The sequence below is a fragment of the Zea mays genome, chromosome 5, assembly GCF_902167145.1.
Source record: "Zea mays cultivar B73 chromosome 5, Zm-B73-REFERENCE-NAM-5.0, whole genome shotgun sequence".
NCBI lineage: Eukaryota > Viridiplantae > Streptophyta > Magnoliopsida > Poales > Poaceae > Zea > Zea mays.
The window spans coordinates 100,516,469-100,532,726 of NC_050100.1; the positions used below are offsets into that span (position 1 = coordinate 100,516,469).

The 16,258-nt window shown below is 41.0% G+C and overlaps 1 protein-coding gene and 1 long non-coding RNA gene across 2 annotated transcripts; both read right to left on the reverse strand.

The window, feature by feature from the left end:
• Nucleotides 1–1,817: 1,817 nt before the first annotated feature.
• On the reverse strand, nucleotides 1,818–3,236 carry LOC109939517 (uncharacterized). The gene is made up of 4 exons (XM_020537704.1): nucleotides 3,070–3,236; nucleotides 2,924–2,983; nucleotides 1,965–2,027; nucleotides 1,818–1,890 (listed from the first exon to the last, which is right to left on the reverse strand). Exons 1-4 carry the CDS (start codon nucleotides 3,223–3,225, stop codon nucleotides 1,825–1,827), a joined length of 345 nt encoding a protein of 114 aa, XP_020393293.1. The 5' UTR covers nucleotides 3,226–3,236; the 3' UTR covers nucleotides 1,818–1,824.
• A 476-nt stretch (nucleotides 3,237–3,712) lies between these two features.
• Nucleotides 3,713–4,253, reverse strand: LOC103626745 (uncharacterized). Its single transcript, XR_553118.2, has 3 exons — nucleotides 4,157–4,253; nucleotides 3,880–4,083; nucleotides 3,713–3,789 (listed from the first exon to the last, which is right to left on the reverse strand). It is a non-coding gene; the product is annotated as an uncharacterized lncRNA (long non-coding RNA).
• Between the last annotated feature and the right edge of the window lie 12,005 nt (nucleotides 4,254–16,258).

The window sequence follows — 16,258 nt, forward strand, 5'->3', positions numbered from 1 at the left end:
TGGAGAAACACAAGCAAAGGTTACAGTCCAATTCACACAAGAACACTAATAGTGGAGGGACAAACCAGTGGAAGGCAAAGATTTCTAACAAATCTGAAGGTGCTAGCTCCAGTACTCCTCACAAGGTCAAATTGACATCACAAGGAACACCCAGAAGAAAAGGGAGATGCAAAAACTGTGGCATCTATGGTCATTGGGCAGAAGACTGTAAAAGACCAAAAAGAGATAAGAAGGATCACAAACAGCAGGAGGCAAATGTTGCAGTTGGAGATGTGGAGAATGCAGCACTACTCTTCGCTGAGGTGCAAGACTCATTAGGTGGAACTTATCAGGAAATACACCTGTCTGAAGAAAAAGTAGTGCCTGCAGTCTGTTCAGATGAAGTCTGGATATTAGACACTGGAGCTAGTAACCACATGACAGGCACCAAGTCTACACTTACTCAACTTGATGACACTGTCAGTGGGTCAGTGAAGTTTGGTGATGGGTCTACTGTCAAAATCTGTGGACTAGGTTCGGTGGTGATGAAAACCAGACAAGGTGACCACAAGGTACTCACTAGTGTGTACTACATTCCACAATTGAAAAGCAACATAATTAGTCTTGGACAACTAGAGGAAGCAGGTTGTGACATCAGACTATTTGCTGGTAGACTGAAAGTATTCGATCCAGAGTATAACCTGTTGGTCAGTGCACCTCGCACTGGGAACAGACTGTACCCAGTACAGTTGAGTGTGATACCTCCAGTTTGTTTGCTGTCAAAGCTAGATGATGCAGCTTGGCTATGGCATTCAAGATTTGGTCACACAAACCCCCCTACTATGGTTTTATTAGTGTCATATATCAGTGAGGGCTTCCCATATGAATGGCCCTACCCAAATTTATATATGTACATCTAACACACTGATGTCTCCTAACCTATTAGCTCAAACTTGATGTCTCTATTCATGGGAGATATAGAGTATTTATGGGGCCAATTAAATACCTTAGCAATCCCGGCGCTATTATTCATCCCATGTTACCAGTTAACCTTTTCAATCTACAAAAGGAATGAATTAGAATACTTTAACCAAATGCAATAATGAGGAGAATAATGTCTTGTTAAGTGAAGTGATGAACTTACACAACTTGAAGGCCATGCAATTGGATTATTGCCTACTTGTCCAAGAACCTTGAAGTTGTTATATGGCCTTATTAGTGGTTCATCGCGCACAAATACCAGACTAACACGCACCATCCAAATTTTTTTGCCTAAAGCAACATCTCCAACTTTGGTTTTGGGGTCCTGGCTAAGTACTCTGCCTAAGGCAACCTTCCTGTTTGGATATCTTGTGCTCTTTAAGAAAATATCTGTGGAAACCTACAAGTGAATTTTGGATGTTAGTGGTTAGCAAGTAGCTATAAATATGCAGGATGCATAAGAATTTTTACTAATAAATAGTTACTTGATGGTTCTTATTTGGTGCATAATTAGAGGATTTCCGAGACGTGTAGACTACACTGAGTTTCAAAAGGATCACATTGATCACCTTGGCTGCATTAGTACTGTTGTTTTTACCTTTATTGATGCAGAAACTCTACTAGCATGGAGTGCTTCACGTCGTGACTGTGGTGGCTTGCTCTGCATTTAAAGAACACACATCAGTGAACTACTATGGAACGTAGTTTAGGAAATCTGATGCTTGCTGCTACTTTCAGCATGTATACACTATCATATAAACTAGATTTCTAACATGGACAAAAATATGATTGCTTCAGTATGGCCTTAGGGTGGAGTAAATCTATGATTGCAGTTCCTCGTACTCATAATGTACTAATCTTATCCTAAATTTTAGAACATTTGTAGTGTGAGTGCAGTTCCTCGTACTCATCATCTTCGTTTTTATCCTCCTGTAGAGTTATTGGATAAATGACAGCTTGAAAATTTTAAAACTAGGATGGAATTCATGGTAATGCATTCATACCATTGTGTTATTCCGTTCACCAAACATACTAGAATCTTCACTACGAAGTTGACAATAAATTCGCTGTTGTAGGGAAATATATATATATATATAAGATTCAGATATATGTGCAAAAAATTAGTAAACTTATATATTTTCATAGAGATACATGTCGTTTCATAGCAGGACGAACATCTGTTGGTGGCGATAAAGGAGCATCTAGATAGCCCTGTAATAGCATAAACACATTAGGACATAAAAACATCTTATGTCCTAAACCCTAAATATTGAAGATTTCAATAGAAGTCACACTCTGCAAAAGAGTAAATATGTTTATTTGTGCCTATGCAGTTAGATGGTATGAACTGTATTTGCCAGAGGTCCAATGCTGTTAATATGTTTATCTGTGCTGGTAAATGTGACTAGGACCCATCATCTATTATGTGCGGCACTAAGTTCATGAGTAGACCTATACCATCATAGTGTGTGTTGCTGGCATTGGAATTGTTTTAGACAATTCAGACTAGTTCTTGTCACAGCAGACACATATACTGGATCCTTTAGAGCTAATGTGATTGACCCTGCCAAGGTGACCAGGTGTGCGCTCCAGAATGCGGCCTCTGTAGCTGGAATGGTCCTAACCACACAGACCATTGTTGTTGAGAAGCCAAAGCCTCAAGTGGCAGAGCCACCGGAGGGAGCCCTTACCATTTAAAACTTAACGTTCTTGAGGCTGCTGTCCAGACGGTTCAGATCAGTTGAGAGGGTAGAACTTTGGTTTGAGAATTTTGGTTCAGATCCACTGGGAGTTGTAGAGTAGGATTGCTATTTTGCAGACGAAGAGTAATTTTACTATGGTATGAACTTATCCGAATCAAAGACATTTGCATCATCATTTTTTTTAAAATAAGCTCATGGCGATGCTGGATTGTACGAGCAAGTACAGTAGTAAACTTATATATTTTCATAGAGATACATACTTGTCGTTTCATAGCAGGACGAACATCTGTTGGTGGCGATAAAGGAGCATCTGGATAGCCCTGTAATAGCATAAAAACATTAGGACATAAAAATGCTAAGTCCATGCAATCTTTAGTGAGTTAGAAATAAGGTTATTTGGATTTACATGTTGCCTTTTCTGTCGCTCCACGGTATGTTGCAAATCTAGTATAGTATCATCTTGCTTCTGGACATGCTTTTGAAGTTTTTCCAATTCAAGTCTAAGTGATACTACATCTTCACTGGATGTTTCATCCAAAGTGGTTACATTTAGATGCTTCATACGGCTTGATGTCGAGGGATCAAAAACTTGTTTTGGATTTGGAACAAGGCCCAGACCATGGATATGGCTAGGCTTTTCCTTTCCTAATATTCTGTTTAGTGCATCTCCTTCCCATGCATCCTTTCCATTACTAGAGTCCGCTAAATCAGGTTGTTGTGCTAAAAGTTCCTTCAATTCACCCTTGCAAGAGAATAACAATACTCAATAAACACCATGGAAGAACAATTGGATTTGAAAAAAAGTAAATGAAACATTTTTTTGCAATTACTGTACCACATGTGCATTTCTGTTATTGCCGATGTTAGACTTGTGTGTATGGATATACAAAACAACCCTATGAGGGTATTTCTTTTCAGGATCTTGTTCCCTCTGTAAACATGTTAATAAAAATATAACTAAGGTAATGTAATTAACATGGATTTTTGACATTTGTAAAGAACATGCTGTGAATTATATATGCAAAAATAATACCAATTCTTCTCTATTTCGAGCAAAGCTTTTTGTTCCAGATGTATGCATTGACTTTCTTCTTGTACAATTTATCCTATTGGCCTCACTTAAATCCTACGAAACAAAGAGTATATAGGAACAAAAGTAAATTAGATGGTTCATCAGATAAATAACGAAATGATTATCATGACTATAGTAATGTACCTGTGCTTTAGGGGTCATCCAATTATTGACAAGCGCAACCCACTGATCAGCTAATACACCATCAGGAGCATTACTATTATTAGCATCCTGACTCTTATGTGGGTCAAAATAAATGGATTTCAAATTGGACTTGTGTTGCCTCCATCTCTCTCCAATTGTTCGCAGCACCCATGTTTCCATGCGGGCAGGGTAAAGAAATCTCTTCTGCATAACAATTGGAAAAGAATTGTGAAAGTGTACTATTACTACATGGCAACTGAAAAATGTGAAAGTTTACCTTTACTTGATTAAGAATGGCCTCCTTATTGATTTGTTTATGGTTCCTATCTTTCTTTCCTATAAGTAGTCTCCAATCCTTGAAGCTTAAGCTACACAAGGAGCTATTCCTAGCAACCATGCCAAGGAATTTTGCAAGGACTCCTGCCTCTTCTCCGATAGGCTGATTCAGCTCATTACAATTAACTACAACCCTATGGCCTCTTGGAATGTTCCAAACATTAATAAGTTTTGTCTTCCCACGCCTTTTAACCTCTTTAACCTCATCAGCGCCATCAAGTTGGTCCTCTCCATTTATGTTATTTGACATAGTTATGTCTCCAAAAAAACAATTTTCAGTAGTGAGAATGACATATGCAAGTATCCATAAAGACAAGGTGCGGTATTACAAGTAATGTGTGCATACCTTGGGACTCATTATCGCTTCTGCTATCTAAATGGTCTTCTTTATTACTTATGTTTTGTTCAGATGATGCAACATTTGTTTGGGGACTTTTCTCTCCAATATGGTCCTCAGACAAGTATTCATCATGGCTACGAGTAATGCGTTGTTTCCCAGCCCGTGCCATTACCAGTTACAACTGCACAATGACCTAAATTGAAAACAAGTAGGGAAGGAAAATACTAACAGTCCATATGTATTTGCAGACCAATCAATGACAATAATTTGGTCGTCTAAGAATCATATGATGCAAGTAAATTTGGATGGACCGAGGTAAGATTCTGACGTCGACTCTTGCTGAATAAAAAAAAGGTAGATTAGCACCTGTTGGCTGATGATGATGATTCGTAGGCAGAGGCTGACCTCCGTCTCTAGCTCGACTTGGCAGATATCCGACCTCCGGCTCAGCGTGCGCCAACAGCGGAGGACGGCGGCCACGAAAGTAGGCCGTGTACGTGTCGGTGGTGGCCAAGGGCGGGGCCGTGGCGCCGGTGGACGAGGCAGTGGTGATGGCCGTGGAGGCGGCGATGGCGGTGGTAGGCAAGGGCGCGGTGGAAGGCAAGGTTGGGGCGGCGAACCAGAGAGGGGTCGCGACCTGGACGAGCGACTACGGCACGGATGGAGCCCCTGGACAACGGATGGAGAGCCCTCCGTTGTGCCCCTCGCGGATGAAGGAAAAGTGGTGGGGAGGTCTGCAGGAGATGAAAGAAGTTTGCTATGTCTATGGAGAGTGGGCCCACTACGAAAAGAACTGGAGGGATCCAAAAGAACGGAGGGAAATATAGTATGTCAGTAAAATAAATTGGAGGGAAATAAAATAATGGGAGGGAAACATAAAATAATACCTTAATTATTTAATTAATTCAATATGGTTTTCAAATATTTTGCTAAAAACTGATCGTGTAATTCAAAATACTTGTATTGTTAAATTTTAACCATAATACAAGGAAGATTTGTTACACAATTATAATATTAATGTACATTTCAATTGATACCATCGCGCAATAAATTGATGAAACACTTGAAGCAGATCAAGCAGGGCCGTTCCTGGCTTTTCAGGGGCCCAGTGCGAAATTCGATATAGAAGCCTCATCCAACAACTTTTTTCGATATATAGAATCACCAAGCCATTTAACCTCTCTTGAGTTATTGTTGACCATAAATAGTTCATAAAAATTTAATTTTAAAAAGCTTCTCTCTACCGAAGCAACCATCTCATGTATAGTTTATAATACTCTCTCTATATCAAAATAAAATTTGTTTTGCTTCTTTAGTGGATTTATCATCGCTGTCACAACCCAACCAAGTTATCGGGCCCACGTACACCAATCCTTGCCCTCAAGGCCTCGGATAGATATGTAAGTGGATCGAATAACTTACTCGAGGTGCCGAGTTTCGATGAACTCGTTCATTTCCAAGGACCATTCACGCAAAGTTGCAAATATTACAATAACCAATCCAGAACATAAACTTTAAAAAACAGGAGTTGCGCGGAAGTGACTGGGCCGAAACCGACGCAGGTTATCTCCGGCAAGGATTTGCATTCTTAAACGTCACCCGAGCCCGTCCCGACCTAACCCGTAAGCGAATCGGATTCAAATAGTCTAGACTGCCTAGATCACGGTGACGACGGACATTGGGATCCTGGTAGGGTAACCGGAAGAGTTTGAATACGGTAGCGTGCAATTCAGAAATACAGAAAGCCTCACCGGCTTACAAAAGTCATGGTGCTCACCTAAACTTGTCTGGAGAAACCGTGAGCAGCTCGGTCGACGATGGGGTGGTCCACAATGGTGTTTTGTGACGACGGACAAGTGTTCTTAACAAACCTTACTGGTAAGGACCAAACAACCGGTTCAATGAGCTTCACATGTAAGTATAGATACTAGAACAAACCTTACTGGTAAGGACCAAACAACCGGTAAGGACCAAACAACCAGGACGGCGTAAGGTGGCAGGGTGCTCAGCGACATCTAGATTTGGTGGCCGTGTGTGCTAGTGCCATCGGCTGCTGGGTGCGGCTCTGGCACGTGCCTGTGTGACGCATATGGTATGGAGGACGGCGACGACGGTAGCTCTTGGCCTGACGTTGGTGCTGGGGGCTTCTTGGGCGAGAGCCTCGGCGACGGTGACGCCCTTGGGCGCCGCTTCCCCTGTTGGCTGCGTCGTATTCCCGAACATTTTCTTCCTTGAGCGAAAGCCTGGTCCATCTCGGACTCGCGACAGTGTCGTCCCCGACGTCACTCCCTTCCTGAAGGCATCACATTGAAGTTTGTCTCGGCCTAGGCCTTCGATGGTTGCTTTTGATTCTCGGCGTCTGGTATGCGGGTGAAGATGGGGCTTTGCAAGGTGAAGTCGAAGCTGTTGCATCAGGGGTTGTGGCTCGGCAACGATGATAGCTGACGAGCCCCCTTCTTCGTGGACTGGATTGTTTCGAAGGGTATGTCCAAGTGCCACGACGTCAATTATCAAAGAAAAGTTCTCTGGTATGGCCCATGCTGACCCGATCCAACTATGCAGAGTGGGCAATGTTGATGCAGATCAACTACGAGGCGATGGAGATTTGGGAAGTGATTGATCCCGGAACCAACGTCAGGCGTTCACAAGACAGGCAAGCAATGGGTGCTCTGATGAGATCTGTTCCCAAAGAGATGTGGGGGACACTTGGTGCAAAGAAGACAGTCAAACAGGCTTGGGAGGCTGTGAAGATCATGAGGATTGGTGCTGATCGAGTTAAGGAGGTAAATGTGCAGAAACTTATTAGAGAATTTGAGAATATAGAGTTCAAGGAGGGGGAGAGTGTTGAGGATTTTGGGATGAGAATTACTAACCTTGTCACAAATATCAAATCCCTTGGTGAATCTATAGATGATACCCATGTGGTCAAAAAGTTCCTGCGTGTTGTACCACCCCGATTTAATCAAGTAGCAGTATCCATTGAAATGTTTGTGAGATGAAGGATCTTATAGTTGAAGATCTTGTTGGCAGACTTCGTGCTGCTGAAGATCGACTAGAAGACAAGGTTGAGCACATCACTGATAAAATAGGTCGTTTACTGTTAGCTGAAGAAGATTGGCTTGAAAAGCATAAGCATCATTTTCAGTCGTCTTCAAATAAAGACAGTAGCAGTAGTGACTCATGTCAGTGGAAGCCTAAGGCTCCCCATCGATCTGATGGAGGGAGTTCAGTGAAAGCAAAATCAGCACAAAGTCTTCACAAATGTTTATTACATCCCATAACTGAAGAGTAATATAATAAGTCTTGGTCAGCTTGAAGAGGGTGGATGTGATATTAGACTGTTTAATGGGAGGTTGAGTGTACTAGATCCTGAAAATAACCTGCTAATCAGTGCACCTTGCACTGGTAACAGGCTGTACACTCTGAAACTAGATGCTGATTCACCTGTTTGTTTCCTGGCAAAGCACACTGATCCTGCCTGGAAATGGCATGCCAAATTTGGGCACCTGAATTTTAGGTCACTTAGAGAACTAGGTAGATTGAAGATGGTGGAAGGGATGCCCTTAGTAGACAGGGTGGAACAGGTCTGTGATGGATGCACTTTGGGTAAACAACATAGAACACCATTTCCAAGGAAGTCTGAATTCAGAGCTCAAAAGGGACTAGAATTGTTTCATGCAAATTTGTGTGGGCAGATTAGACCAAAGACAGTTGGTGGAAAATCCTATTTCCTGCTTGTAGTAGATGATTACAGCAGGTATATGTGGGTAGATCTGTTGAACACAAAGGATCAGGCATTGGCATCACTACAGAAGATAAAACAAAGAGCTGAAATTGAGTTGGGAGGTAATTTGAAAGCTTTGAGGACAGATAGAGGGGGAGAGTTTAACTCAGGGTCCTTCACTGTTTTTTGCAATGAGCAAGGAATCAAACATTACACCACCACTCCCTATTCTCCTCAGCAAAATGGGGTTGTTGTGAGAAGGAACCAATCTGTAGTGGAGATGGCTAGATGCCTGCTCAAAGATAAGGGTGTGCCACCAAGATTCTAGGGAGAAGCAGTAACAACTGCAGTTTACCTGTTAAATAGGTCTCCGACTAAGAGTGTGCAAGGGAGAACACCATATGAGGCCTGGCATGGCAAGAAACCACAAGTTGGTCACTTGAAGACTTTTGGTTGTGTGGGTCATGTGAAGAAGATTGGTCCAGGTGTTGAAAAATTGTCAGACAGGTCCACAAAAATGGTTCTGCTTGGATATGAGGCAGGGACCAAAGGGTACAGGATGTATGATCCTTCAGCTGGAAGAAGAAGTGGGGTGGAATTGGGACAGTGATGAAAATGTTCAGCAAGCTGAGACAGAATCTGGTTCTTGTGAATTCCAGTTTCAGTACACTGTGCCTGATCAGGTGTTGCAGCAGCTAGGTGTTTCAGGTGGAAGTGTTGAAGATTCAGAGGGTGCACAAAATTCTCCACCCTCACCTCACACACCAGTGACACCACAAATAACAGTAACACCACAAGTGTCACAGGGGGGATTACAGGGGTCAAGTTCCAGTGCAACTACTAACAACAGTCCTCAGACCCCGAGCACTCAAAGTTCACAACATCCACCATTGAGATACAGGTCTATGTAACACAACCTCCAGGATTTCAGAACCCAGAGAAGGGCCAACTGGTGCTCAAACTGAATAAAGCACTGTATGGCTTAAAACAAGCTCCCAGAGCTTGGAACATTAGACTAGATTCAAAGTGATGCAAAGTAGAACATGCTGTCTACAGAAGGGGAGTTGGGAAGTCCATGCTGATTATAGGAGTATATGTGGATGACCTTATCATTTGTGGCCCCTCTGCAAGTGACATTGTAGATTTCAAGCAACAGATGAAGAAGACTTTTAGTATGAGTGAACTGGGGCTGCTTAGTTACTACTTGGGTATGGAGGTAAGGCAAGGGACAAATGAAATCACTATTTGCCAGAGGTCTTATGCAGCCAAGATTGTAGAGCAGTGCAACATGGGCAGGTGCAATCCAACAGACACCCCAATGGAGCAGAGGGTTAAGCTTGTAACTGCTGAAAAGGGAACAAAGAGTGATACAACCCAGTATAGAAGTGTGATTGGGAGCTTGAGATACCTAGTAAACACAAGGCCAGACTTATCCTTTGAAGTGGGTTTGGTGAGCAGGTTTATGGAAGCCCCTGGTAAGGAGCACTGGTGTGCCATTAAGAGGATCATAAGATACATAGTTGGGACACTTGATTTTGGTGTAAAATTTAGAAAAGGTGGAACAACAGATTACTCATTAGTTGGCATACTACCTTAAGGGTTGGTAATTCATGTTTTAGCTGAAACATATGTATGCTGAATCTGCACAAGTTCATCTTGTTCTAGTACAAGTAGCTGAAACATCTATCTGTACAGGCATTTTTCTCATCAAAGTTGCAGACTTGCAGATCCAAATAATATTGTAGAGTCTATTTACAAAACATATATATGTCAAAACCAGACAAAATGTAATGGCACACATCTAATTAACCCTAGAAGAAAAGGTTTAGCCTAAAAGTGGAATTTAAAATCTAGCCATATTTTTCCAAAAATCAAAATACCAAAGTTGTAGAGTGTTTCAAATTAAACAACTTTCATGCGTGAAGATTTTCAAGTTTTTGATAGACATTTGGAGTAATTTGCAGATTTCAGATTTGGTACAGTTTTGGTGCAGCTGAAAATAGTTTGGTTTGCTTGTTTTTGGGCCCCTGTAACTTTTGATCTATGGGCTTTTGGCAAAAGGTTATTATAGAAAACTTGAAGAGTAACTGTAGGAGAACAACTTTTATTAAGTATGGTAGCCCTAAAACCATATGCAACTGAGTGAAAAGTGGTCCAAAGTGGGGTTGGTCGGTTTCAAAAATTTCAGACTTGGTGCAGTTTACTAAAACTGAATTTGGTTCAGATAGCTGAATCTGAATTTTTGTATTTTTACCCCACTTTGAAGCACTATAACTCTTGGGCCCCTGTAACTTATACCCTGCTCACTTGTGTTAAAAGGCTTGGAGTAGTGAGGTGTGTCCTGGCCATTTTCAAAACCCATAACTGAAGATAATGGTGTGCCACCCATCTGCTTGTGTTCTGATAACCAAGATAAACTAGTTCTGTTGTGTAATATGCTAAAGAAGATCTGAGTTAAAGGGGGGGTTCATTTGCCACAGTTTCATGACACTCGAAATAAGTCTAAAAGAAAATGGGGGCTAAGCAAAGAAGGTTCAGCCAAGTGACACTCGAAACTGGATGAGATATCCTCAATCCTTTCAATCTTGCCAAAACAAATAGAAACAGATTTGAAGCAACAACAGAGTGACACCTTCCGAATATTTAGAAAAGACATGGACAACTGCTGATGGGAGTACGCTGGGATGCACATAATCAACATCTCATATATGTACAAGGTGTTCAGCATAGAGTTCACATTAATCAGCATCGACACAAATGATAATTAGCAAACTGGTAGCCCAACTGTAACAGTCAGCAAACACATCATTGAAAAGGAAGCACCCCAAAACTAACAGTCAACACTAAGCTACGCGGTAGTTCAATGCCCTACAATTTGTCCTCATATTTGTACAAGAGATCTCCACACCATCTGTCTATACTCCTAGTTCTCGCTGTTGATGAGTCTTGTCGTCTTGGTGCTTCGACAAGGAGCTTTGTCCAGGCTGCCACCAGCGCCGATGGTCGAAGCGGTCAAGCAATGCTTCTTTCTAGGCTTGTATTTGCTAGAGAGATCTGCACAACAACAGGTTCTTTGAGCTACATTCCTTGAGCTACAAAAAGAGAAAAACAACACATATAAGCATGCAGGCCTCTCAGGAATGAAAAAAATTAAGTTGTTCTTTCAGATTGATTTCAGACATAAACTGAATCCAGAACAGAAGACAGTTTCTTTCAGCTTGACAAAAACGAAATTTTGATTTGCTATGCAGTTCAGATATATGGAAAACAGTGAAATCTAAGGAAGTACTAGTGCAAATAGTTAAAGTCTTGATGACAGTCTACCTGTTCAGCTAGTTTGTTCTTGTGAACCTTTGCCTTGTCGAGGACCTTGACAGCCACATGATCCCTGGTGTCCATGTTGATTTCCATCGAAAAAAACTAAAAGATAACTCTACTGCAATTGCTTCCAACAATTTGCATTCACTACAGACAAAATTTTGATACTTAAATGCTTCTATTAGATGTGTATTCAACATTGGTCAATTAATATGTAGATCAAGAAACCTAAATTTCTGCATTGCATAATTACCTGAATTTAAAATAAGCAAGGAAGACAAACACTAATAGATGTGTATTTGCAGACCACCCAAATGGTTCAGATTATAAGAAAGAGAAACTTTGTGTACCTGATGGAGTATTCTTATTTAGCACCCATCTTCTATATCACTACCAATGTCATGGTCTTTAGCAGTTCCATCTACCGTATTGCCTTCCATATCACTTCTAGTCCATGAATGGTTGTCGTGTGCATTCTTAAACAGGTCCCCAAGCTTGCTGACATGAAAAGGTTCAGATTGTACATCATTCCAATCTTCTCCCATGTCATATACATCTCTGGGCTTCATCTTCAAGACAACTGAGCACCCAGGGTTTGTCCGATCTTCCAAGTAGAACACTTGGTCAACTTGATTGGCAAACACAAATGGTTCATGCTCAATTCTATCACCTCTGTGAATTTGATGTGAGAAATTCACAAGGGATAAGCCAAACTTATCCTTTTTAACTCCCTTTCCTCGAGTGACATCAACCCATTCACATTTAAACAGTACCACTGAAAATCTTCCATAATAATCGATCTCTATGATATCAAGGATCCTGCCATAATACAAAATATCTCCAAGTATAGGCTTATTATCACCAGCTGAAGAATAGCTAGAGGTCTTTGCAGTGACAACAACTCCACTATTTTGTGTCGCCTTATCATACCTTTTGGCCCTAAATCTGAACCCACGTATGTTATATGCTCTATGTCTTCTTGCAAACTCCAATGGACCTCGTGCCAACCATCTAATGTCTTCGTTAATGCTGTCGGGTGCATTTTTTCTTCTAAATGCAAGATCAGTAGACACACAAAAAGAGTGTATATTTATACATGTAAGAAAACCCAAATTCCATTCAATATAAATATCAGATTAGGCTACTTACATGTTGTCTAAACCATTCTGGAAATTCTTTATTCTGTATCTGCACAATATCTTTAGGAGTTAGGCGACGGTCGCATCTCTTTCGTTTCAGATAAGAAGCATGTTCCCTATACCATGATTACCATATAATTATATAATTCATAATCTATATGCATAGTTCATTAGTTAACCAAAACACTTACTTTAGATATGGATTAACAACAACACAATTGTACAACACATATCTATGCGCTTGCAATTTCTCTAGATGACTTAATTCAAAATTGGCTGGTTTTCCCAATGATTTCCCTACTGAAGGGAATACAGATGAATCTTGTCCAACCATCTTCGATTGGGTTTGGTCCAAACTATCATCGTTCCTTGATGGTTTATTATGCTTGGTAGCGAAACCTTCTATGTACCTAGAACAAAACACCATACACTCATCTGCCAAGAATGAATTTGCTATTGAAGCTTCGAGATATGCTTTGTTCCAAACATATGATTTCAATTTTCCTAGGTACCTACAACCAATGCAAGACAAGTGAATTATTCAACCCCACAAGAAATTCTTATAACATGAATCATGTAATAGTTAGAAGATGTACCTCTCAATAAAATACATCCATCTATAGTTAACTGGTCCACCAAGCTTACATTCAGTTGCTAGATGGACTACTAAATGAACCATAACCGTGAAAAACCCTGGTGGAAAGATCATCTCCATTTTGCATAGAGTAATGCCAATTGATTTTTCCATATGGTACAACTCGTTAACATGAAGCACTTTAGAACATATCCCTCGAAAATAAGCAGACAACTCAAATATTACAGCTATGACATCATCTGGAAGAAGACCCCTCAAACCAATAGGCATGAGCTGCTGCATCAGGACATGACAGTCATATGTTTTAAGGCCAACAATCTTTCCTTCAGTAACATTAACACATTTTGATATGTTTCTACAATAACCATCAGGAACTTTAACCTTTCTAGGAAAATCACAAAATGCTTGTCTCTCACTTTTAGACATAGCAAATAAAGCTGATGGCAAGTAAAACTTTCATGAAGGTTTTTCTTCTGGATGGAGGTCCGGTCTAATGTTCATCTCGACAAGATCTAGACGAGCTTGTAGGTTATCTTTTGTCCTTCCATCCAAATTGGATATTGTACCATAACAATTGTCAAATACATTCTTCTCTATATGCATCACATCAAGATTGTATCGAAGAATATTATCATCCCAATATGGCAATTCGAATAGACTACTAACTGACTTGTAAGTTTTTGAGTTCTTGAAATCACCAAGTGTGATGATTTCATCCAAAATTGGATGATCATAATAGGTTTTAGGTTTTGTTCGAAGCTCTATCGTTCCATCAAATGAGTCTGCATCCAAGCGATAAGAATGATCAAGATCAATATATTGGCGATTTCCCATAAAACAAGATTTACGACCATTCTTCAGCTGTTTTGTCGAGACATTTTCACCACAAGGAGGGCATGCGAATTTCCCATGAACCATATGAGAAGCAAGCATTCCTAAACCAGGAAGATCACTTATGGTCATAAGCACGACCCCTCGCATAGTAAAACTCTCATCTCTTGATGCATCATATGTGTACAAGCCGGTTAGAAATAATTCCTTTAGATCATCCAAGAGTGGCTCAAGGAACACATAAATTCTATCTCCAGGACTTTTAGGACCAGGAATCAATAAGGAGAGCATAAGGTTGTGATCTTTCATGCAAAGCCATGGAGGAAGGTTATATACCACCAATATAACAGGCCAACAACTATGTGTAGAGCTCATCATCCCAAATGGATTAAATCCATCAGTAGCCAAACCAAAACGAATATTACGTGATTCTGCTGCAAATCCTAGGAACTTTTCATCAAACCTCTTCCACACTGGTGCATCAGCAGGATGTCTTAATGCACCATCCTTAATGCGCTCCTCGTCATGCCATCTTAGAAGAGAAGCTGTTTCTCTACACATAAACATTCCTTTGAGCCTCTCTTTAATTGGAAAGTATCATAAAACTTTGCAGGGTGTTGTTTTCTTTCTTTCCTTCTTTGTTAATACAGACGTGGGATCCTTATCCTTCCACCTCGAAACCTTACAGATTGCACAAAAATCATCATTCTCCTTTTCCTTCCAATACAACTGGCAGTTGTTTGGGCAGGCATCAATATTTTCGTATCCAAGTCCAAATTTAGATATTATTTTCTTAGCCTCATAAAAGTTCTTGGGCAGTTCATTTCCATTAGGAATAGCCATATGCAGAACCTCAAGTAGATCCCCAAAAGATTTATTTGACCATTTGTTCATGGACTTGATATTAAACAAAAGAACAAATAAAGTTAGTTGTGTGAGTTCACAACCTATCCATAATGGCCTTTTTGAATCTTCAAGCTGTTTATAAAACTGTTGTGCTTCTATATTGGGTTCGTACCATCAGTCATAGGTGTGTCATCATACAAATGACCAACGACGTCTTGAATCAGCTGGTCAACATTAACATACCTTTCGTCAATATTCGAATTTGGTTCTGGACTACTTGTGTGTTGCACTGAAACATTACCTTGAAAATTCCATTCATCATAATTCTCAAGTATCCCATTGCACACCAAATGCCCATACATGTCATCCCTTGTTTGAACAGTAGTGTGCACACATGTCTGACATGGACAATAAATCTTGATACCTTCAGGTTTATCCTTAAATGCAAATTCAAGGAATTTCTCTACACCAGCTAGATATGGATCAGAACCTTTAGAGTAACGCAGAAGACGCTTGACCAGGCCAATATCCATTCCGACACTGGAACAAAATACAACCATTCATCTACATATGTTTATTTCTCCAAACGTAACTACAATACATTGATCCAAAATTCATAGATAGCTATTTTTGAGACATTGGTAACTCCATTGAGTAAATGAGTAGTCAGTTTCAGCACATAATGATGTCTACACAGCACACCAATATCTCCATGGGGAATGAGAGGGATACCTTGCGTGAGCGCTTGTGGCGGGGAGTAGGCCTTAATGAAGTCGTGGGGATCACGTCCTTCACTGTGGGAGACCGGCACGATCCTGTTCCTCGTCTCCTCTCGCTGTCCTACAGAAGGCGCACACTGACTTTTGAGGAGGCGGTGGTGCGCAGCGGCCAGCAGGGCGTTGGTGTGGCTGGTGGCCTATAGGTGCTTGGGTGTGGCCGTGTGGGCGGGCTTGGCAGGCGGCGCTGGGCGCGGCCAGAAAATGGACACGACGAGCTTGGCAGGCGCAGCCGGACGCGGCCAGAAAATGGAGGCACAGATTTCTGGGATCAGGGAGGCCGAGTCCAGCGCGAATTTCTGGATTTCTGGGATCCAACGCGGATTTGTTGGTCTTGCAGGGATCTAGGGAGGCCGAGCGGATTGCAAGAATTGTTATAAAAAACTGAAGTGCCATCCATCCATGCAAATCTACTAGGGTTTGTTGGTTAGCTGGTGTTAATGTTGAACAGTTGGTCTTGAGTTCGAGGCTACT